Here is a 24,630-nt window from a genome sequence, read left to right as displayed (position 1 = left end):
TTAACTTCCTGCAGAGTTTCTGCACTGCTTGTATCCTATTACCGATTATGACACCTTGGCTCAGTGTGGATATTCATGACACGTCATGTATGCATAACAGTAAACGCTCGCTTTGTCGACACACAAGTTTTTACTTCCTGCAGAGTTTCTGTACCGCTTGCATCCTATTACCGATTGTGATATCTTGGGTCAGTGCGAATATCCATGAAAATGTATGTATGTATAACAGTAAACGCACGCTCTGTCGACCCACAAGGATTTATTTCTGGAGAGGTTCCTGTGATTTCCTTCAAATCCGTTGCTTCTTTGATTTGTCTGCTTAATCGATTATTTGAATATCAGTGAACTTCTTTTATTTTGACTTCTTCAGAAATGTTCTGCTATGACGTTATGGTCTCTCCTTACTCTAATTTGCAAACTGCTTTCATGCATATTTGGTGATCAAAACCACGATACCTTGTTGGAAATTTGGCAATAAAACAAAGCAAGTGATGAAAGAAGAATAGAGAACCGTCGAAAGAAGATAAGGCTAACTGAAAGTCTCATTATTTTTTCTGATTTTGAATTTGTAGGATAATACTGTTAAGGGTATACGATACAGTTTTGATCCCGTATTTACAGTTTGATGAACATTTCTATAAAGGCTAGTTTTTGCCTGATTAAATCAAATATGTAATAAAAAATATACCTACTTTTGCTACTTTTGGAGTTAAATGAGGTCGAAATTTTGTGTATTTGCTAAAAATTCGGATTTGTGGCCGTATTTTCCCTTTCGAAAGAAATCCTTAACGTTTTTGTTTTAAAAGATAAACACAAATTGTTTTTTGTTAAATAATTTGTAATTTCTGTATTTTATAAGTATCCTAAAAATTCATGTATATTTTATTCAGAAATAACTCATATTTATCAAATGGTCATGAATTGAGAAAAAAACGTAATTTTTTGCTGTATATTTATCAACATTAAAAAAATTGCACTATTTACAGTTTTATAAAATTTGGTTCACATAATCTCCCTGCAAAATGAAACAAAATGTCGTTTTAAAAAATAGGGGTCCATGCACTCATTTTCAAATTCAATCAGTTTGAATGATAAAAATCAATCGAAAAATGCATCTTTTTCCGGTATGTCACAGTTTGACGTCGCGAAAATAACATTTAACGTTAGCAACGTCATTACCTCCCCTGTCACTGTATCGTAAGCCCTTAACATGTTTAGTATTCAAAATAGAAATAGGAAATAGTAAACCCACATTGTTCGGACGTGTTGACACATACTACAGATTAACAAGCTCCAATTAATCATTATTTATACCAACAAACGGAAATGTCAATCTCTCAATGTTTAAAATTAACAATTTAAAAAAAATCTCTGATTTAAATCAACTTGTGTACTACATAAGTTTTATTTTATTTAATCAACATCAAAATGAATGTTTAAAACAAAGCAACATTATTTGAAATAATATATCTATCTCTGCCGATTTCCCCAATAATTAAGTTAATATACAAATATCATGTTGGAATCCTCAGGATTAAGGTAGTAGAATCACTTAACACGTATTGCTGCACTTGACATGCTTCAGGAGAGATAATAATTCAGTCTAAATCGTAACCTTTGTGGATCGATTTCTTGTTTGGACAGTGTGTTTTTTTTTATCGCATAGCAGAGACCTCTCATTGATATAAACCTGCGTTTGCGGAACACGTGTATAAAATGTAAGTATAATTTAACATCTTATGTGTACAAAAATATGAATCAACAACAAATATTGAAGCATATTGGTATCAATTCACAAGTTCTGAAATAACTTTTAAAAGCATACGTTTGCCATCTACCTTTTTGAAAACTAGACACAGGGAAAAATCGCATCAAAATTGACCTGGACAGATCAACTGTCGGTAGGCATCTTTGCCAGGGGGTTGAAATGATTATCAAAAATATAACAATGTTTTTCAATTCTTATTATGAAAATATGCGTCATGTTGTACACGTACAAATGTCAATATTAGGAACCACTATCACATTCTAATCATTTTCAAACTATGTTAATAGATCAAAATAAGTTCGATTAAGATAGAGTCTCATGACACCTTTATGCCTATTAGTACACTTATACATCTACGATACACAAACGGTACAAACTTTTTTGACTGAGAGAGAGCACAGCCTTAAAAGAGGGACGAAAGATACCAAAGGGACAATCAAACTCATAAATCGAGAGAGAGAGAGAGAGAGAGAGAGAGAGAGAGAGAGGTATGATATGACACTATGATATGCACATCCATTATTTTTTGCAAATAAGTGGTGAAAGAAAAAAAATATAACAGTTGCATATTTTCAAATTTTATTCATCTTAATTATTTACAGACGAAACTAGAGAATGGTTTTATTGTGGATTTTTGTTGTCAATCTAGTACATTGTTATGCTGCGGTAGAAAATTATCCATGTGCGTTTTTACCAAATGACTCAATGAAATGTTTAGAGTATTGGACATTGAAAGAAATGAAGCACAATTGTTCTCATGTAAAAGATGATTTAATGTTTACTGGTTTGATAAAGAACGTCGACGGAGAACAACTCATTAGTGTTCGTACTCGTTCGGACTCCTTGGTAAGTTACAGTTTTCAATGAAGAATTATTTGCAGATTCATAATTATCTATTTTGATCATTCAAATTATTTATCTATTTATATATTTATTTATTTGTTTATTTAATCATTTATTTAATAATTTTGTAACGTTTATTACCCTCCGTAACACGTCCTTAAAACGCTTTTCTGGAATAAGCCTTTTCACGAACGTTCAAAGTGAAATGTTTCAAAAAGAAGGATGTATTAGAATTGAAAAAGAGGTATGACCAAAAATGTTCTAACGTTCATAGACATATCAATGTAAGGCTATCTTCACCTGAAGAGTTTGGAACCTTAGTTTCTTTATAATTCGGTCAATTTAAGAGAAGTTTGCTACAAATCGTGTCAATACCAAAGTACTGAATTCTGAGATAATAAAACTGTCAGATTGAGGTATGTATTGACCCTGTGCAGTAAAAACGTGCAAAACGAATAAAAAATAATCATGTGAAATTTTAACTATCGGTATGTAAATAAACTCATCATAGAAACCAGGATTAAATTTCGTATTAACGCCAGACGCGCGTTTTGTCTACAAAAGACCCATCAGTGATGCTCGAATCATAAAAAGTTAATAAAAAGATAAAGTACGAAATATAAAAAAGAAGATGTGGTATGATTGCCAATGAGACAACTATCCACAAAAGACCAAAATGACACAGACATTAACAACAATAGGTCACCGTTGGTAACTATTTATTGTAAATACGTCGAATGTGCATCACTTCTTTACTTTCAGTTTGTTTTCTTTATGAACCATTAAATCAAATATGTAACAAGAATTTTTTAATCCTGTTTTCGGTGTTAAAAATTAACGGAAACACATTTATTTTAAAACCAGTTATTGGCATGATACGGGTTATGTTCCTCTCATATATTTCATGATGGTATAATACTAAACCCCTAACCGTAGGGATTGTGCCTGATATTCATATGATGAAGACATAATCTTTCAATCAGTTTTATTGAGGTCTAGAGCTGGCATGACAGTTACTGCTAGTAGTCTGTTGTTATTTATGTATTATTGTCATTTTGTTTAATTTCTTTTGTTTCATATTCTGACATCGGACTCAGACTTCTTTTAAACTGAATTTTACTGTGCGTATTGTTGTGCATTGGCTAGAGGTATAGGTGGAGGGTTGAGATCTCAAAAAACGTGTTTAGCGCCTTTCCCAAGTCAGGAGCCTCCGGCCTTTGTTGGTATGGTATGACTTTTAATTTTAGTTTCTTGTGTATAATTCAGAGTTTAGTATGACGTCAATTATCACTGAACTAGTTTGCATATTTGTTTAGGGGCCAGCTGAAGGACGCTTCCGGGTGCGGGAGTTTCTCGCTACATTGAAGACTCATTGGTGGCCTTCGGCTGTTGTCTGCTCTATGGTCGGGTTGTTGACAAATTCCCCATTTCCATTCTCAATTTTACTTCGATCTATTTGTTTTTCTCTATGATCTAAAGAACTTTATAGGGAAACGTCCGGTGTGATACGAATACGCCTTTGTGTGTTGGCATCGATATGGAACTATGCTTAAAAAAAAATTAAATATAACTGTCACACTTATTACTGAGGACATAGGATATACACACAATATTGAATTATTTCTCATAATATACAGATATGAAGATTGCAAATGTACAAATGCTACTGAACTGATAGCTGAACAATAGATACACATTAATCAAATATTAATTCTGACGAGTGAAAACGTGTTTTTTAGAAATTCATTTTAAAAATTATCAAGACAACACGTTTACCAATATTTATAAAACAATAAAAAAGTATTTTTCATAATTAAAATACTAATATATCCAGAAATTTTCAATGACAGTTTCGAAATAGTTTTAATTCCCTAAGATCACCCATGGTTGGTTTTAATGTGTTGGGTCGTGTTACTTGGTCTTTTGTTTTCTATCTGCTGTTTGTATAATTTCGTTTGTCATTTTGTCCTCTTTTGGTTGATTTTTGTTTTCATTATGGCATTGTTATTTTTTCGACTTTTGACATGTATGAATTTTTATGTCTTTTTGGTATACTTTGCTTTATTTTAATATGGTTGTGCACTTACAGTCTGCTACGCTTAACTATGAAAAACAATAAAACGATTTTGAAAACCATATTCAAGTTATCATATTGGGTTTCGGTGGCCAAGTGGTCTAAGCAATTCTATTACTGCAATCACAGTGAGGTCGTGAGGTCATGTAATCGACTCAAATCTTAACTGACTATGATTGTCAGTTTTCTTATCGGAGGTCGGTGTTTTTCTCTTGTTACTCCGGCTTCCTCAATCAATAAAAAACTGGCCGCAACGAAATAGCTCAAAAATGACGCTGAAAAGACGTTTTAGAACCAATAATCAAGCAAGCAAGCAAGTTATTATTTTAAAATATCAAGAAATCAAGAATATGCAAACAAGTTTCCTGACTCAAATGTCTACTTAATTTACAGAATTTTGATGTCACAACGCAAGTATGGGTACGACGAAAAGATGGCTTCTGTGAAAACACCTGCTGTGGTAAGCAATAGTAAACAAAAACAACAACAAAAATATGTCCATTAACAGAATTCAGTTTGTGTCTTTATATTTTTTCTGTTACCAACTAGTGTTAAAATAAATTAACGAGCTAATTTTCCAACTATATAGTGGAGTGACAGACCAAGAAAAAAGGTGCTTATTTTACGACTTTAATGAACCGGCATACCTGCAGGCTAACTTTTTTGCCCGGTCGTAGTCATTTTCTGCGATGTAGTTTTTATAAAATGGAAAGAAAAATGACGTTTGGATTTTTTTTTCAAATTTCAACATTTGAATTTTGTTACTTATTTTTTTGTCTTTTGACATATGATTTTGAATTTAACATAGAATTTCGTTGTTTATTTATAATATAAAAAAAGAATTCCTTAAAAAAAATTTGTCTATGTTCACTCAACGAAAGCACACTCTGTATTATTATAACGGTTTCAACATTTGTGAATTTAGATTACATTGATATTTTCATGATTTTCCGAATTAGAATGTTTTAATGTCCTATTGTAAAGTTTCTGAGCCATTCCAAGTCAGTATTTCTTATAAATTAACTTTAATGAGATTTTTTAACTTTGCATTATTGTTAAATGAATATGATTCGGACCTCCTCGTTATTCTGATGCTCATTGAAAGATTGTAGTAATGTTTCTAATCTTCTTGTCGACAAACTGCGCAAAGTCCTGGCAATAACAGAATGCATACTTGCTTTAAATATAAACTTGTTAACCCCATTTCATCTTGCTTTGGCATTACAATTACACCATTAGTTTTGCTCTAAAAAATTTATTGAAAATTCAAACTCTCATGGTTTTGTGCACCCTATTCTAAGTATGTAGATATCAGACTTGTTTAGCAAATTTGGAAATAAACAGAATCCAAGACATGTCCTATGTACCTTATGGTATTGCTCTTTTTAGAAAAGGTTGTAGTATTATACAGGAGGGAGCAGAAAATATTAACTTAAATGCTGAGACAATCGATGGTAAAAATACATTTACCTCCATGGTTAGAGTTGTATTTCCGTATCAAAACGAATCATCAAACGCCCACATATAAGTTCAATAAAGGTTTAACGGGAACTAGAAAGATCTTTGACGTTAAATAATTCGAAAACCAATCTTATGGCATGTTTAACTTTCGACAAGTCAACAGAACGGTATGGACCTTTTCGTTATTCTGATGTCTATGGGCAGATTGTGTCTTGTTTCATGGGAAACCGAGATGTCCTGTCGTTGGTATTTCTGCCACTTCTTCCGAGACAAAACTTAGATTCGATTCCATTTTCTGCAGAAAACATCTGAAATTTCGTCTGTAGCCTATGTTCCGGTTATAGATGCCAAGCCTAGCGACATAGAAATAGTATTTACAACTATGAAACAATGTTTAGATAGGTTAACACGTACTGGTCAACAATATGCTGTTCAAACATTTGACAATTAATTGTATGCTATTGGTAACCTTCCAAGTTATGACAAAATTCATCACAGGTACCAGGCCTATAATTTGAATTTTGATACGCCAGACGCGCGTTTCGTCTACATTAGACTTATCAGTGACGCTCAGATCAAAGTAGGTAGAAAGCCAAAGAAGTTTAAAGTTGAAGAGCATTTAGGACCTAAATTCCAAAAAGTTGTGCCAAATACGGCTAAAGTAAGCTATGCCTAGGATGAGAAAATCCTGAGTATTTCGAATAATTAATACTTTTGCAAACAGTAATTTATACAAATGACCATATCATTGATATTAATGTCAACACCGAAGTGATGAATACAAGGCTGGAGATACTCTCCTCCGATATGTTTTCTAACAGGAGATCAGGAATCGTCGTTTACATTGGAAGTGCATTCGTCGCCTCATTTTATGATACGAAGGGAAAGTTCAGGAATCTTCATGATGATCTAAACAAGCTACGGGTGAAATTTGCCGCCAAAAAAGGATGCTTTCATACTGCTAAACCAGGGATCATACTTCCCAAAGACTCTGGTTGGCAAGAGGGTAAGAACCGTTTGCTCGCGGTTTTCTTTGAGGGACCTATGTCAGTAGATTTCCTTCAAGACCTTGTTTGTACGTATACAGGCAAGGAAAAACAGCTTACCCTTCCGGAGCACCTGAGATCACCCCTAGTTTTTGGTGGGGTTCGTGTTGTTTATTCTTTAGTTTTCTATGTTGTGTCATGTGTACTATTGTTTGTCTGTTTGTCTTTTTCATTTTTAGCCATGGCGTTGTCAGTTTATTTTCGATTTATGAGTTTGACTGTCCCTTTGGTATCTTTCGTCCCTCTTTTGCAATAACAACTGCGTATGCAACCAACAGAAATCCGCGTATACCAATATTTGTTCACGTGAAGGGTCTGATGGTTGTAGAAATCATTTCAGCTCACCGAGCAATATTGGAAGAAGACGACGATGAAAACGATGACTGATGTCAGGTTTTCGAAAACTGTCATGCCCTTTTTTTTGTTATTAAAATACCCCATACAGGCAATCTTTATGAGGGGTCCATGTGTGCTTTTGTGAGGCAAAGGCACTTCAAACCTAAAAAGTTAATAGAGCTAGAATATACGCTGACATTTTAGTCCATTTTTAAATTCATTTGATTTAATTGCCGTGTGAAATATTTTTGACTGGCAATAAATATACATCAAAGCAAAAACCGAATTGACTTCGATTCTTTTTTAAAAAGCGGTAAAATTCAGAAAATATCTTTAGAAATACATGCGATGTAAAAGAAAATGAATTGAGAGACGGTTGTTCCATCTTCTATTTTTTTTTATTGTTGCTAGTCTGAATTCCGTATAAAATGTGCATTTGGTGGTTTCATTATTTTCAAATTACGTTGAAAATGAAGTGTCACAGTTTATTGCATTATAAATTTCTTGTTAAGTAACAATTCAGATATTATTTGGAGACTTTTTATAACTTCTTGTGAAATAAATTGACAATATTGAAAAACTCAATCACTAACTTTTGACCTTATTTTAATAAAGATTGCACCATATTTCAATTCTTAGACCAGGCAAAAATTAAAGACTATACATTTCTCTTTCCAAAAAGTCATTATTTGGCCTGCAGGTAGGGTGGTCCATTAAAGTTAAAAAAAATTGTTGGTTTGGTCACTCCACTTATGTGTATAAAATAAGAAAAATATGTCAATTTTTAATAAATGAAATGTCATTTGTATTTGTATTCAACCTTCGATTTTTTTAATCGTTCATATTAATCCAGAGATACAAACCATCAAAACATGAAATGATAATTTGGTAGTAAAACAGTTTTTAAAAAATAACTTATAACATATTACGCGCATTAGTTATCTGCTACTTTTACATTTATTTTGCAGGCGAAAATGTGAAAGAGAAGAGGTTTTTGCTTGGTGGTATGGTTCTATATTAATTGTCCGATTTTAAACATAATATTACGGGAAGTCAATTTTAAACGTTGTATTCTGAACTGGTAGTCCAAAAATGCTTGTTGCTTTGTCCATTTTTTATCTCTTTAAAAAAATGATAGTTTATATTTAGTGTTGTATTCTTTTATCCTTGCATTCGAACAAAACTCGTAAGGTAATAAATTAAAACAAACAATATAAAAATATTTCATTACAGTGTGGAATTTGTCTAATATAATTTAAAACATTAATAATTTGAAATGAAAGTGCACTTTATAACTCGTATGCTTCGGACGAACTTTTCTTGATTTTCTTTGTCAGGCACGCTCAACACCAAATATTATAAGTCTTTATTAACCAATTAAGTGCATTATAGCCAAAAATTACTGTTTATTAAAAATTACATATTTTCTGTAATGGCCCTGTTTTTCTGTAATGGCCCTGTTTTTCTGTAATGGCCCTGTTTTTTCTGTAATGGCCCTGTATAAATGCCCAGTTTGTCTGTATTAAGCCCAGTTAGGGTTTTTAATAAAGTTAATGAAATTAAGTTGTAAAGAGTATAATACCTTTTATTTTATTTAGTAACCAGCAACCAACATTAAAGAACCATATAAAGGGATCACTGTTCATCCTGTTTTTCAACACATAACTTCTTTCAACTTAATATCTTGGATATTTGGTATATTTAAAAGCTTTATCATGGTGAAGTACAATTTTTTTTCAAACTAAACTGTCATTAAAAAGTAAGAGGGTACATCAAGTTGGCAGTAACACATACACTTTTGTTCAGTTGGTTAATAAATGTATTAAGAAATGGGTGTTTTTATAATGGCCCTGTTATATGTCCTCGGTCAGTAATAATGGCCTCGGATGTCTGTAATGGCCATCTGCATTGCCTCGGGCCATTACAGACTTCCTCGACCATAATTACAGACCTTGGACATATAACACCGTATTTTATGATATAAACATTAAGATATACTAAGTTTTTGGTATATATTCGATTTGTGAAACCGACGGTAAAAGACCCAACTAAACAATATGTTATATTCATAGGTGATTTGGCTTGTATTGCTCAGGTTTGTCTGCATGGTGGTCATTGTGAAGCTGGCAACTGTGTTTGTGAACCTCCATACTACGGCCCACATTGTGGAAAATGTAAGTCTAGTTCAAATTTAACATGTTATTCAAATAAAGAATAACAATGATAATTAAAGACAAATATACATACAGGCGGCCGCTGCTTTCCTTATGATTACAAATAATTGAGAACGGAAATGGGGAATGTGTCAAAGAGACAATTACCCGATCCAAGTGCAGATTACAGCCGAAAGCCACAAATATGTCTTCAACGCAACAAGAAAACCCCGCACCCGGAGGTGGTTCTTAGCTGGCCCCTCAATAAAAGTGTGTAATAGTTCAGTGAAATTGGAAGTCACAATAAACTCCAAAACATATATAAATGAATTAAATTAAAAAATAAACAAGGAAACAAAGAGGTTCCGGACCCCTATACCTCTATAGCTAGCCAATGTATTCATCAAACTAACTAACGGAAATAATGAACAGGTTCCATGACACTGGAATCAACTTTCAGTTATATTAGACGGAGGAATTATTGCAAAATCGAAACAATGAGATGTTCGAACACGTATGCATAAGTTAAGTACGAAAGGTGTGAAATCGAAATTTATCAACTGATGTAGCAAAATAAAATATGTATTCAGGTCGTCAAAATATTCCATTAAATATATTTCCACCATTCTGTCTTTTGAAATATAGTGATTAGTATATTCAGCCAGTGGTATTAATAGCATTTGGATTTTGTCAAAGATATAGTCAAATAAAGGCAACAGTAGTATACCAGTGTTCAAAGGTCATGAATCGATGAAGAGAAAACAAATTCGGGTTACAAATTAAAACCGAGAGCAACACAGCAACTATAAGTGAAAAACCAACGAGCAACATGAACACTTAAGTGCAACATACATAGAAATAAACTATCTTATTACAACTGGCATATTCAATTACAATCTTTAATATAATTGTGCAATACTTTTTAAACCTTAACTTGTCGTTTTTGTCTATATAACAATGCTCCATCAAATGATCAGCTAGTGACCGAACACATTAATACACGAACGGGTGTAGTGCATGGGTTTATTATCAGTATTTTACGGTCAGGAGTTGAATATTTTTCGATATTTGAATTCTTTGATAACTTGTACCTTAGAATTATATTTACAATGCACATTAAATGGAATTATGAAAAATATTCATGTAGGAAACCATATATATTTCTACACATTCACAATTTGCTTTGATGCCATTTAATTTCACATGTAGAATTTTCGGGGGGTTTTTTTCGCTGGAAAAAATCACGGTTATTCCTTGCAAACAAATAAAAACAAAAAGTACAATTAAAAAACGTAAGCATTATCTCATAAAACTATATATTCGACAAATACTTCCTTTAGGCATACGGGAGAATATATGAGTTTTTCATACTATATTTATTTTCTTAAGATGGCCCATGTCACAACAAGGTGTGTCACAATGGTGGGTTTTGTGTCTATGGATTATGTGTATTTGGAAAAAGTACAGGTATATAGTTTCATAACGTTTCTATAAATCATAATCCCTTTCATTCATTTTTATTTGTATCATGTTTTGTTTTATTAGCAAGTAAAGTTATCAATTTTGAAAGATTTTTTTATTTACTCTTGATCTTTAAATTCTACTGGTTTGTTCTTTCAACAACCAATAACGTTCCTGTTCCGTTAATTTAAAACGTCTATGTTAATACTTTATAGTTGTATGCATGATATCTGTTCTCGTTAATGAATATCCATTCAGTTTATATCGTGTTGTAGATGATACATGTGCTGGTATAACTTGTAAAAATGGAGGATCTTGTAATGACGGACATTGCTCTTGCACAACTGGATTTTCAGGTGATCAGTGTCAAAACTGTAAGTTAATGTTCGAAAGTCATAAATCGATTGAGAGAAAACAAATCCAGGTCACAACTTAAAACTGAGGGAAACACATCAACTCTAATAGGAAAACAACGATACAACAGAAACACTGAAGTGTAACAGAAACAAACGACGATGCAACTCACACAGAAACGAACTGCAAGTTAACAACTGCCATTGTCCTGACTTGGTACAGGATATTTTAAGAAAAAATGGCGGGTTGATCCCAGTATTTGATCCCAATAAATGTTACAAAAATAATGATCGAGCATATGTCTTGCTTCTTTCATGTGCAAAAATTTTTTTTTTGTATCATGATCGGGTGTGGTTCATGATTTCTTTCCAAAAAAAATAAATGTGTTATCATTATAAATGTATCCTCTGATGAATATATAACAAAACCTTCAAATGACTTTTTTTTTAATAAATGAAGCCAAAATTGTTATTCCGAAAATGAAAATCGACGACATCAAAACTAAATGTATCTTGTTTATCATACTCAAAGCATGTATGGACGCATACTCATATAATGAGCATAAGCCATTATTCAGGAGAGAAAAGTCGACACATTTGACTTTTTCCTGTGTTTCCCTGCTGAATTCAGATTTGCACATCGGTTTGTTAATTTCTATCATATTGTTTCAATTACCAAGATCATTTTTGATTGATACATAGAGAAAAATAAAGAACAAGATAAGGTATAAAAGCAAATATGAAAACTATCCACTATCCAACTAATTCCAAAAAGTTGATAACATATACATTTACCACTGTGACAACATGACATTATTTTTTTTTACTTACTTGCGGACGTTATTTTGCAGGTAATTTTTTTCGGTTTTTCAAATTTATCTTTTGCTGAACAATATTGTTTTCATAACAAAATTGGTAAAACATTTTTTCAAAGGAGGAGAACTCCTATACATAATTAAGATAAATTCGTGCATGTTCACATGGTCATAATAAATGTGTCAATGTTACTCTTTCTGTTTAAGTTTTCATAAAATTACAAAACAAAAATGTTCTAGACGTTCGTTTGAATTCCTGTCCATTATTTCACGAGAATTTTAAACTCGTTTTCATCAATACATTACCATTAACTAACCACTGTTGGATGTTTAAAGTGCTTCTGTATAAATATATATTGACCTCTCTGTCACATAATTCGACTAACTGTAACATTCATATGATAACGAAATAACCAACAAACGAAACAAAAAATTAAAGCAAATAACCAAAAACTAAACGAATATTTATCTTTGACCAGATGATCCTTGCCATAATGTTTCATGCATGAAAGGCGGATATTGCGTAAATGGAGTCTGCTACTGTCCAAATAATAACCAGCGGTTACCATGTGAACGTGAGTGGAATAATCTATATCAGAATTATATGTATAATAATTATTTATCTTTGAGTGAACATCGTTTTTACTTCGCCGCGAAAGAAACAAATAAAAACATAATAAAATTAAATAATTTCAAGAAATTTTAATTTTATTTGTGAAATTAGAATAAAATACGATATCATGTTAAAAATGCAGAGTAGGTGCATACAATATGCTTTCAAGAAAGACAAGATATCATGAGGGCAATAAAGAAACTTATACATGATAATGGATAAACAATAACTTGTTTAATTGAATGAATTTGGTGTACATAACATGTACCATACAAAACAGAATACAGTTTTATCAGCTTCAACCTTATAATTATAAAATTTAACACAACTGGTTCGAATGACAAAATATAAAATCTGTGTCACTATGTCAGCATTCTTTACTTATTACAAATATAAAGTTACAATCTTAATTTTTTTCAAAATACTGTACATTTTGAAAATCTGTTAACATAGTATTCTTTATATTTTACTTCTTTTTTTACGTTAATAGTAAGCAAATGTACCAGACTTTCAATTTAATACACCGGACGCGTGTTTCGTCTATTTAAGACTCACCAGTGACGCTAGCCGTGGTGTAGTTATTAGTGCACCGGACTGCTTACAAAAAGGTTCCTTGTTCCATCCCCGCTCCTGGGAGAAATTTCAGGAACTGAATTTTCGGCTATCCCTTGACACCATCTGCGAGGATGATAGTTTGTCGGAAGTGATGGGATAAATAGCTGAGTGACCCGTGTTAAGAGAGAGCCACATCTCTTGCACGTAAAAGACACCCTTGTATATTTAAAAAAAAGCAGGCTAATGACACGTCAAGGCAGCACTCGCACCCTATAAGTGGAAAGAGATAAATATAAGTTGCAGTAACTTGTTTCCCAATCCACTATAAATAAAATATGTTTAAAATATCAGTGGTGCTCACATAAAAAAGGTAAAAATCTACACAAGTATAAATTTGAAAAGCATTGAGGACATACAATTCCTAAAAGTTGTGCCAATTACGACTAAAGTAATCTATGCCAGGGATGAGAAAATCCTTAGTATTTCATATAATTCATACTTTTGCCAAAAAATATAAAAATAACCATATAATTCATTTTCATGTCAACACCGAAGTGTTGACTACTTGACTGGTGATACACTCGAGGACGAAACGTCCACCAGCAGTGGAATCGACCTAAAGATATAAATTGTTATCAAAGGTATCAGGCTTATAATTTAATTGACCACAAAAGGGACACCTTGTGATTGGTTTCATCCTTACAACGTGTATATAAAAGTATTAACAAAAATACGCTCAACTTTAAAAAGCAACAAAATGAATGGAATACAACAGTAATATTCCTGCCTTGGTACAAGCATTTTATGTAGACGATGGTTGGTTAAATCTGGTTTTATAAGTCCAACTGGTTAGGTTTACCCGTGTCTATGTGAAATTTTTGTTTCAGATTACCAATAGTTATATATGGTCAGGAATTTCGTTACAATCAGTTTTTAATTCCTCGTTAAATGTACATACATAGGTATTGTCAGGAATATGACAGTTCTTATCCATTCGTTTTTGATGCGTTTTGTTATTTAATTTTGCCATGTGATTATGGACTTTCCGAATTGATTTTCCTCTAAGTTCAGTATTTTTGTGATTTTACATTTTTTTTCCGTAGCTTTGCAATACTTAAGCCCAGTAGTCAACACTTCGGTGTTGACATGAATATCAATAATGTGGTCATTTTTATAAATTTCCCGTTTACAAAAATTTTAATTTTTCGAAAAACTAAGGATTTTCTTATCCCAGGCACAGATTACCTTAGCCGTATTTGGCACAACTTTTTGGAATTTTGGATCCTCAATGCTCTTCAACTTTGTACTTGTTTGGCTTTATAAATATTTTGATATGAGCGTCACTGATGAGTCTTATGTAGACGAAACGCGCGTCTGGCGTACTAAATTATAATCCTGGTACCTGTAATTTGATAACTAATTACTCATTATAAGATCATTACTAGGTATTGGTATGGAATTATTGTTGAAACAAGTTAGACATGTCTAGATCAATCAATAACAAAAATCAACAGACTAAAAGATAAAAAAAAAACACCAGTATGCAAAACGTAACATAGACTTGGCAAAACGAACCCAACCAAACTCAGAGGTGATATCATATGCTTTGGAAGGGTAAGAATATCTTTATCTATTTCAAATATCAAAAAAATTCAAAGTTTTGTAAACAGGAAATTTATATTAAATGACCACATTATTGATACTCATGTCAACACTGAGGTTCTCATCGAGTTTTGGTTCGGTTTGTTTTGCTTTTATTCTGTTTGCAGTTTGATAATTTGTTTTTAACTCTAAAGGTATATTTTATTTATTCTTTTTTAATTAGTTTAATCCTTTTTTAAAAGATATGAATCATTCGAAATGTGACAGTTATGAAGTTATAGCTGTAGTACTGAATTGCAAGATACAGAATAAACTTCAAAATGCATATAATAATATTATGTCATACGCATTATATTACCATACTTGAATCCATGTCAAGAGAACTAACACGAGTAATGATTACCCTTAAATAAACGTTTTTATAAACGGTTTACTTGTAGAATGAGTATTTTGATATTTTCTTTTTTGACAGATTGTTTACCAAATCAATGCAGTGGACATGGAAAATGTATAAACCTACGAACCGGATTCTCGTGTACATGTGATACGGGGTATACCGGGATAACATGTAATACTGGTATGTGGATAACATCTTTCAATACGAAATGCGGCGCATTTCCTCTTCATAGTACTCATCCGTTATACAGCAATAGTTCGCTATCCTTTACTTTTACAGTTTTTTTCGTGTGGTTAATGAATTTTTATGCGCTATTCATGGGCATAATGTTTTCTGGTATGTGCGTCAGTTCGTCCGTCAGTCCGTTCGTCTGTTCGTCCGTCTGTCCCGCGTCATGTGAAAGCTTTTGGTCGAGGTAGGTTTTGAAGAAGTTAAAGTCCAATCATATGTATATGTTACAGGCATTTTCTAAATTTAGGCATTTTGTAAAATGACTGAATTTTTAGGCATTTTCTAAAATGCCTAAAGTTGACAGGCATTTTACAAAATGCCTAAAAAAACCTAGTCATTTTGTAAAATGCCTGAAATTTTTAATGAAAATTTCACAAATTGCCTAGTCTGTTTCAAGCAAACTTGTGTAAATATAAAATACATAAAATAGATGATCAAAATCTATTGTAAAGCTACAAAAAAGGGTTGATTAAGATATCATTCTTTAAAAATGTAGCCTGCAGGTTAAGTCTTTATGTTTTACTAGTTTTAATGACAATAACTAGAAACTCCATAAAGCAACAACTTTGAGTAAGTACTCACTCTCTATTTCATTATTAACCTTCTTTGTATTATTATGGCAGAAGGGCATGTTGTTCTTACACCAGAACAAATATTTAAAATAAACAATTAATTGAAAATGCTAAACAGAAAAGTGTTATATGGAATAGAGAAAAATATAAAACTATTTTGAACAAAATTAAGATTGGAATAAAAGGACATTCTTCGGATTATCATCATATTCAAAGGTAGGTACATTTCTTCTGTTGAGCTATAAGTTATTTTAAAGTTTTCATAACAAACAGTAATAAGAAAATCTATAGGCTCCTAGGGGCCTGAATTGCTCAGCTGGCAAAATATTGAAAATAAAAATATGATGCACTCAAGGTATATTTTAACAATTGGTCAAATAAAAAAAGGACATCAAATAAGAAACTTTTATTTGGAATGAGAGTGGAGTTAAAGCGTACTTGGAAAACCATGCAGACTGTGGTTACTTACTAGGCGTATCCTCTTAAGCCGTATTTTCTTACCCCTGTTAGAAATCGCCAGTCAGACGGCCAGCTAGCCTATAACAGACTTCACTTCAAATGAGCAATCGATATGACATCCAATGAAAAGTAACGTTTCATCTTATCATACTTTCGAACATCCAGTTTTTGACTTGTGCACAGTACATACATGAGCTGTATTCAAAAGGAAACATGTCTGAAACTATTACTTGTCATCTGTGTTCAAATGAAGAGGTTATCAGAAATGAAAGAAGGCATGCATCAGACTCCGTACCAAAACAAGCTGTCAGGATGAGAAATCTATCGGAAAGAGTTTTGGCAGAGGTGTTGGAGCGAATGTGTTAGTTGCAATTCCCTATGTGGATCGAGGGAAAGGAGACCCGCGTAATCTTATGGCTGTTGTTACTGGAAAGAAAGAGCATGGTTATCAACTGGGAATTAAAGATGGAAAACTACGTGGACTTTACACCAATATCAGTTTGAACTGTCTTACAATAATTTTATTGCTATTCAATCTGTAAATTATGATAATGAAATATCCTTTAGAAAAGCTGTCAGTAAAGTTTCTTTGTGTGATGGTCAGAGTTACACAAAATGTGGCTGTAGTGCTAGTGGTAAGACTAGATGTAACACTAAACGTGGTCTTTTCAACAAATGTGAAACAGTCGCTGTCATCCAAACATTACATGTAGCAACAAATAATTATCATCTTCAGTGTTAATGTAAATGATTTAATTACAATCATAAAACCGTAACTGTTTAAGTTGCATGCTATGTTTAATGATAGAATAAAATTATCTATTTGATATTTCCAGTCGTTAAATTTTGAGTACATTCCATTCAGTTTTAGTCTTTTAGGCATTTTGTAAAATGCCTTACAATTTTTTTAGGCATTTTGTAAAATGCCTGAAGAAAATAGTAAATTTGTAAAATGCCTAAATCTTGCAGGCATTTTAGAAAATGCCTAAAACTTTCAGTCATTTTACAAAATGCCTGAATTTAGAAAATGCCTGTAACATATACATGTTCCCTATGATATGATCTTTCCTATTTTAATGCAAAATTAGAGTTTTTGCGCCATTTTTACGGTCGACTGAACATAGAAAATTATATTGCGGATGGGACATCCGTGTACTACAGATACATTCTTGTTTGTCATGAATTGCTAAACCTTTTTTTTTTCTCTTTCATACCTGAATCAAATCTTTTTTTTTTATTCTGAAAAATCCAAATGTATTGTGAAGTTAATCAAATGTCTATATATTTCATGTTAAAATATTTCTTTTCTCTTGCAGTTGTTGATTGTAAGTATTATGAGTTTATGGTTGTAAGTAAAGACGACAAACACAATTTTCAGAACAGGATACATAATATTTGCAATTTAAGATTTAAAATGTTCTCATGTCCATAGTATGGAATACCGTTTAAAAATTACCAAAACGAGTATCAAACGTTTACACACAATTAAAAAAATAAATAAAGGCAAACAACAAAGCGAGGACAAACAAACGTTTAAATCCCACTACATTTAATGTACATGAACAAATTTAAACTGAGAAATTCGAACATCGTCAAAATTAAAAACAAAATGATTTAAGGTGCAAAACAAGTGTAAGAAGATTTAATATGGCATTCCCGGTAAAAAAAAATTATTGACTTATAAAGGTAACAGATAAATAATGTATATTTTAGAAGTTTGAATTGTCAAATAATAACTGCAAAATGTTTGAAATATGGGACTTAGAAATGTCATTGACAACGAGATATGAAAGAGAGAGAGAGAGAAGCAAATGATATTACATGGGACATTAGAATTTAACCTGAGAAGTGTTAACTTGGAACTGTAAAATGTTCAATTTGTAATAAAAAGTTTTAACAACCTAATTTCACTAGTATTTCGTACTAGTGCATATCTAACAGATCTTTAGGTAACAATTCAATTTGATTTAACAGTTCCTATTCCTACAGATTGTAACCCTGATCCGTGTAATAGAAATGGACATTGTACTAACAGTCCATCTGGATTTTCATGTTTATGTCAAAATGGATATACAGGATCAACATGCAATAAAGGTATATATATTTAATAAAAACTTACCTTAGAGGAAATTTGGTTTTTTTTTTTACCTTATTATTTCTTTGCTTTTAACCACAAGAATATTTGCGAGTATGGTCTTAAGAAACGATTATAGACCGTCAAAGGGATGATAAATGACTGGCCCGTGTTAAGAAAGAGCAATATCTCTTGAACGGAAAAGACACCCTTGTAGATTTTGAAAAAGAGCAGGCTAATGCCGCTACAAGGCAGCACTCGCACCCTCAAATTGGGAAAGGATTAAAATAAGTTGCAATAACTTGTTTCTCAACCCCTCTAAATAAATATGTTTAAACTAAGTTTGAAACATTGAATAGTGTGTAGGTTTGCAAATTAACCTCTTCACTTAAACCATACGGGAGTTATATTCCGAAACTGGACCAGATATCAGTTGGTAAATCCATATACGGTCAAGTTTACTTAAGAGATGTTATAGTCTAGCAAACTGTTCGTTCTGAATATTTGTATTTCAAAAAATGGTGTTTTTATACCACTATGTATAATCATTTTTAAACATTAAGTATTGCTTTATTCATGTTATTCTTTGATTTTGTTTCGTTTAGTGTTTTCTGTTTTTTTTTTTTTTTTTGTTTTGTTATTTGATTTGTTGTTAGTGTTTTTATCTGTGCGTTAATCTATTGGGGTTTTTTGGTAGCTTATATGACGACTTAGCTTTGTTTTGTATTCATTATTTCAGTTATTGATTGTGAGTATTAATCTTCTTTCAATCTGCAATAAAGAACAATCTTTAAATACAATGTACAAACTTCAAACTTATATCAATATCCATATATTCATGATTGCGAAATGTCGGATGTATACGTGCAATAACATACAGAAACTTCATCTACACTCAGCTTGACGTTACAATCGACGTGCGTCCATGACATTTAACAGGACGCTTTTGCTATGAATAAATACATGAATTTTATGGAGATTCTAAAATAAATACTAAGCATAGTAGTATAACAATAAATTATACCTTTTTAATACAAAACGTATGAATAATTTGCATGAACGGAAAATGATAACAGGTTGATATTGTAAATTTTGAAGGAGAAACTTTCAATTAGATCCTGGAAAGAACCAAAGTTGTCAACAACAAAAAAAGAATTGTAAAATGCAAACGTAAAGGTAATGTATCAAGAATATACACTTTATAAAATTATGTAATTTTGCCTAAACATAGATGATTATAAATATACTAATGGTGAAATTAAACCTTTAGTTTTCTAATCAACAGACTGTCATCCTGATCCATGTTCAGGACAAGGAACTTGTTTGAATAGTCCATCAGGTTATACGTGTCATTGTAATAAAGGATATACAGGAAAGCAATGCAATACAGGTTAGACTGTTTCTTCACTCCATTGTACTTTCGGTTACTGTTTCACGTAAAAAAATATCTACTAAAAAATTGACAGAAAATAAGATTCATTTAGGATTGATAAAAGTCATTCTTGTTCTTTAAATGTTTGAAACAAAGTTATCAAAGGTACCAGGATTTTAATTTAATGCGCCAGACGCGCGTTTCGTCTACATAAGACTCATCAGTGACGCTCAGATGAAAATAGTTATTAAACCAAACAAGTACAAAGTTGAAGAGCATTGAGGACCCAAAATTCCAAATTGTTGTGCCAAATACGGGTAAGGTAATCTATTCCTAGGATAAGAACATCTTCAGTTTTTCGAAAAATTCAAAGTTTTGTTAACAGGAAATTTATAAAAATGACCATATAATTGATATCCATGTCAACACCGAAATGCTGATTACTGGGCTGGTGATACCATCGGGGACGAAACGTCCACCAGCAGTGGCATCGACCCAGTGGTGTAAAAAATTATCAAAGGTACCAGGATTATAATTTCATACGCCAGACGCGCGTTTTGTCTATATAAGACTCGTCAGTGACGCTCAGATCAAAAAAGTTATAAAGCCAAACAAGTACAAAGTTGAAGAGCATTTAACACCCAAAATTCAAAAATTTTGTACCAAATACGGCTAAGGTAATCTATTCCTGGGATAAAAAAAATTCCTCAGTTTTTCGAACCTACTGAAAGTTTATACCACTTGGTACTGATCAATAATATAATTGGTATAGCATAGTTTGGTAGACATGATTCCAATACATACTGTATTTATTTATTAATTGTGTTTCCCTGCAGCAATACATCGCCTGTTATATTTTTCAATTTTGAAAGACACTATTTAGGGTATAAACCGATGAATTCAAAAATGTCTTACCCAAGTAAATAAGTTTTACAATGAACATTATATATGAATAACGTGATCGTCAATTAGCAAAAATTGTTATAACATAGCAAGTATTATATGTTCAAGTGCTTTTACCTGTTTTGATGCTTATTTTTTTTTTATTACAGTTGCCAATCGTAAGTACATTTTGCTCTTTCGACTGTGTCACATCTTTTTCACATCTTATGTATAACACCGATTTTACCTAATACTTACATCACAAAACGACGGTTGCCACAGGTGAAGTAGGATCTGCTCACCCTTCCGGATCCTGCAATCTCCCCAGGTTTTTGTGGGTTTCGTGTTGCTCAGATTTTAATTTTCTATGTTACTTGTGTACTGTTGTTTGTCTCTTTGATTTGTTTTCGTTTTTTGCCATGGCGTTGTCAGTTCAATTTCATTTATGAATTTGAATGTTCCTTAAGTATATTGTGTCTCTATTTTAATATTTCATTATATGTTCGAACTTCAAGTTGAATACTGGAAGGACAATACAATGTTATTGTTTTTTAAGAACGCCTTATTCATCAATACCTTGTTTATTGAGAGAACTTTTTTTTTCAATTGTGATATTGAAAAAGAGGGACCAAAGATACCAGAGGGAGAGTCAAACTATAAACCTCCGACATGCGTCAGTAATAACAATAATGTAAGAAACGAGTATTTGTTTAAGTGATTCCCAAACAGATATCAAAATTACCATTGTTCAACTGGATTATTATGAACTTTATATTACTACTTTTATTGTTTTAGATTGTTTACCAGATCCTTGCAAGGGTCATGGAACCTGTTATGACGGCAAACAAGGTTACTTTTGCAATTGCCATGCCGGCTTCACAGGACAAAATTGTGACCGCAGTAAGTTGAGTGAAAAACAGTACTAAATAGATATATATATATATTTAACAACTCGAGGTGTATTGTGTTGTTCAATTAAAGTAGAAAAACTCACTAATTTATACAGAGACGAAGTATTTAGAGGGATCTAAGCAACGAGCTCCACTGATAATTCTTATAAAGTCTGGCGTACCAAATTGCAAGCCGGATATCGTTTCTTTTAGCGCAATTATCTTTTTGTTTTAAATATTTGTTTTGTTTGACATCTCTATTATATATGTTGTGAACATTTTGATTTAGTATTGCTTTCCTAAGGTGTACATGTAGTTGCCATAAACAGATATACATGACATTGGATCGATACAGCTTGAACGTTTCGCAACATTTCTACAAATCTTTATTCATTTTTTGATTTGATTAAGACAATTTGGGTTGTATATTTGTCAACACTAAACGCTTTGTTTGATGTTGAAAGTCTGTATTTAAGAGTTATCAACAATTTGTTTCTTTCAAAAGTCTTTAATTTCAAATCATTTTTAAACTATTTTCAGGCGTCATGCGTAAGTACATGGATATTATGGACACGTCAATACAGTTTTTTATCACAAATAATAATAATAATAAAACTAATAATAATAATAATAATAATGATAATAATAATAATAATAATAATAATTAGCAATGGTGCTACATAGATATAAGAAGATGTGATATGAGTGACAATGAAACAACTCTCCATCCAAGTCATAATTTGTAAAGGGAAAAAAACATCATATGTGAAAGTACAGTCTTCAAAACGGAGCCTAAGCTCACACCGAACAATAAGCTGAAGGGCTAAAAAAAAGACTAGTGTAAAATCATTCACACGGGAAAACAAACAGTCTTATTTATAGAAAAATTTATCTGTCACTTTGTTCATGATTCTTACGCTATACCTTCTTGAGAACTTCATCTAAATCTTTAAATTCTATTATGTAAATACTAACATCAAATCCGTTGGTAATCAGTACTGTATTTCACTTTCATATTTATTCCATGTTCTTCTAACTGTATCAATCAAACCTGCTTAAGAGACCACCTGTATTAAGCAAAACCATTAATATTAGGCCCTTCTGTAAGGCATTTCATATAGATTAAACCTGTATTAAAAGAACACCTGTCTTATGAGACCACCTTTCCTTGCGTAGTCTCATCAAACAGGTTCCAATGGGAACCAATTGTGCCCCTCTTTTTCCCGACTTATTTCTTTATTATAATGAGGCTGACTTCAAACAGGAACTTTTAAGGAAGAAAGATGAGAAGTTAGCAATATCCTTTAACTCTACTTTCCGCTATATAGATGATGTTCTTTCACTAAATAATTCAAAAGTTGGTGACTATGTTGAACGCATCTATCCTATCGGAATACAGATAAAGGATACAACAGATACAGTTAAGTCAGCCTCATATCTGGACTAACATCTAGAAATTGACAATGAGGGTCGGTTAAAAACAAAACTTTACGACAAAAGAGATGATTTCAGCTTTCCAATTGTGAACTTTCCATTTCTAAGTAGCAACATTTCAACAGCACCTGCAAATGGGGTAGATATCTCCCAATTGATACGATATTCCCGTGCTTTCATTTCCTATCATGATTTTCTTGAAAGAGTGTTGCTGCTCACAATGTAGCTATTAAACCAAGAGTTCCAAATGGTGAAGTTGAAATCATCCCTTCGTAGGTTTTACGGACGCCATCACGAGTTAGTTGACCGTTATGGAATAACCGTTTCACAAATGATATCGGATATGTTCCTTACGTCGTAACTACAATCCCCTTCCTATTCATGAATGTGACCTACCAAATTAGACTATTTACCGGATTTGTTATAACATGAGAAACACGACGGGTGCCATATGTGGAGCAGGATCTGCTTACCCTTACGGAGCACATGAGATCATTCCTAGTTTTTGGTGGGGTTCGTGTTGCTTAATCTTTAGTTTTCTATGTTGTGTTATGTGTACTATTGTTTGTCTGCTTGCCCTTTTCATTTTTAGCCATGGCGTTGTCAGTTTATTTTCGATTTATGAGTTTGACTGTCCTCTGCATCGTATCTTTCGTCCCTCTTTTACACTGCATATATTTGTTTGTTAAATCATTTTGATTATAAACGAAGAAATATTAAGTTACAAGTTTTAAATTCAGAATATGGCATACTTTTTCGTTTAATTAAACTTCTAGTATTATGTTCCCTTGCATGAAGACGTAAACCTATCAAATTATCAAAGCTTATATTTATCTAGTTTAAATATGTACGTGTTTAACCTTTTTTATGACATCTTTCAGATTGTTCTCCTGATCCATGTAACGGTAATGGTATCTGTCATAATACACAGACCGGGTTTACATGTTCCTGTCATCAAGGATATACAGGACAAACATGTGCTGCACGTGAGTAGTTAAGATATCTTTAAGTTCAAGATGGAAATTGATAAAAATGGATTAAGAAAATAATGATTTGTATATAACAGCCACGATCATTTAATTATTGAATACACTAACAACGATATCATACAGACTATTATGTTATCCTTCTATGTAGCAATCATCATAACTTGAAAAGGTGAATTTGATCATATTATCTGCAATTAATATCATCCCGTATACATTATTTCATTCAACATGTATGTTTATACGAAACGTA

The 24,630-nt window shown here is 32.2% G+C and overlaps 1 protein-coding gene and 1 long non-coding RNA gene across 2 annotated transcripts; both read left to right on the top strand.

The window, feature by feature from the left end:
• Positions 1 to 1,581: 1,581 nt before the first annotated feature.
• On the top strand, positions 1,582 to 18,847 carry LOC143056133 (uncharacterized). The gene is made up of 10 exons (XM_076229217.1): positions 1,582 to 1,718; positions 2,371 to 2,614; positions 5,079 to 5,145; positions 8,497 to 8,532; positions 9,601 to 9,702; positions 11,071 to 11,148; positions 11,418 to 11,516; positions 12,790 to 12,885; positions 15,553 to 15,657; positions 18,729 to 18,847. The coding sequence occupies exons 2-10, from the start codon at positions 2,384 to 2,386 to the stop codon at positions 18,845 to 18,847; spliced, it is 933 nt and encodes a 310-aa protein (XP_076085332.1). The 5' UTR covers positions 1,582 to 1,718; positions 2,371 to 2,383.
• Positions 18,848 to 21,232: 2,385 nt separating this feature from the next.
• LOC143055871 (uncharacterized) lies at positions 21,233 to 24,384 on the top strand. The gene is made up of 3 exons (XR_012972153.1): positions 21,233 to 21,246; positions 21,863 to 21,967; positions 24,273 to 24,384. It is a non-coding gene; the product is annotated as an uncharacterized LOC143055871 (long non-coding RNA).
• The last annotated feature ends 246 nt before the right edge of the window (positions 24,385 to 24,630 follow it).

This window comes from Mytilus galloprovincialis, chromosome 13 (assembly GCF_965363235.1).
Source record: "Mytilus galloprovincialis chromosome 13, xbMytGall1.hap1.1, whole genome shotgun sequence".
Classification (NCBI taxonomy): Eukaryota; Metazoa; Mollusca; class Bivalvia; order Mytilida; family Mytilidae; genus Mytilus; species Mytilus galloprovincialis.
This window is presented reverse-complemented; position numbering and strand designations above follow the sequence as displayed.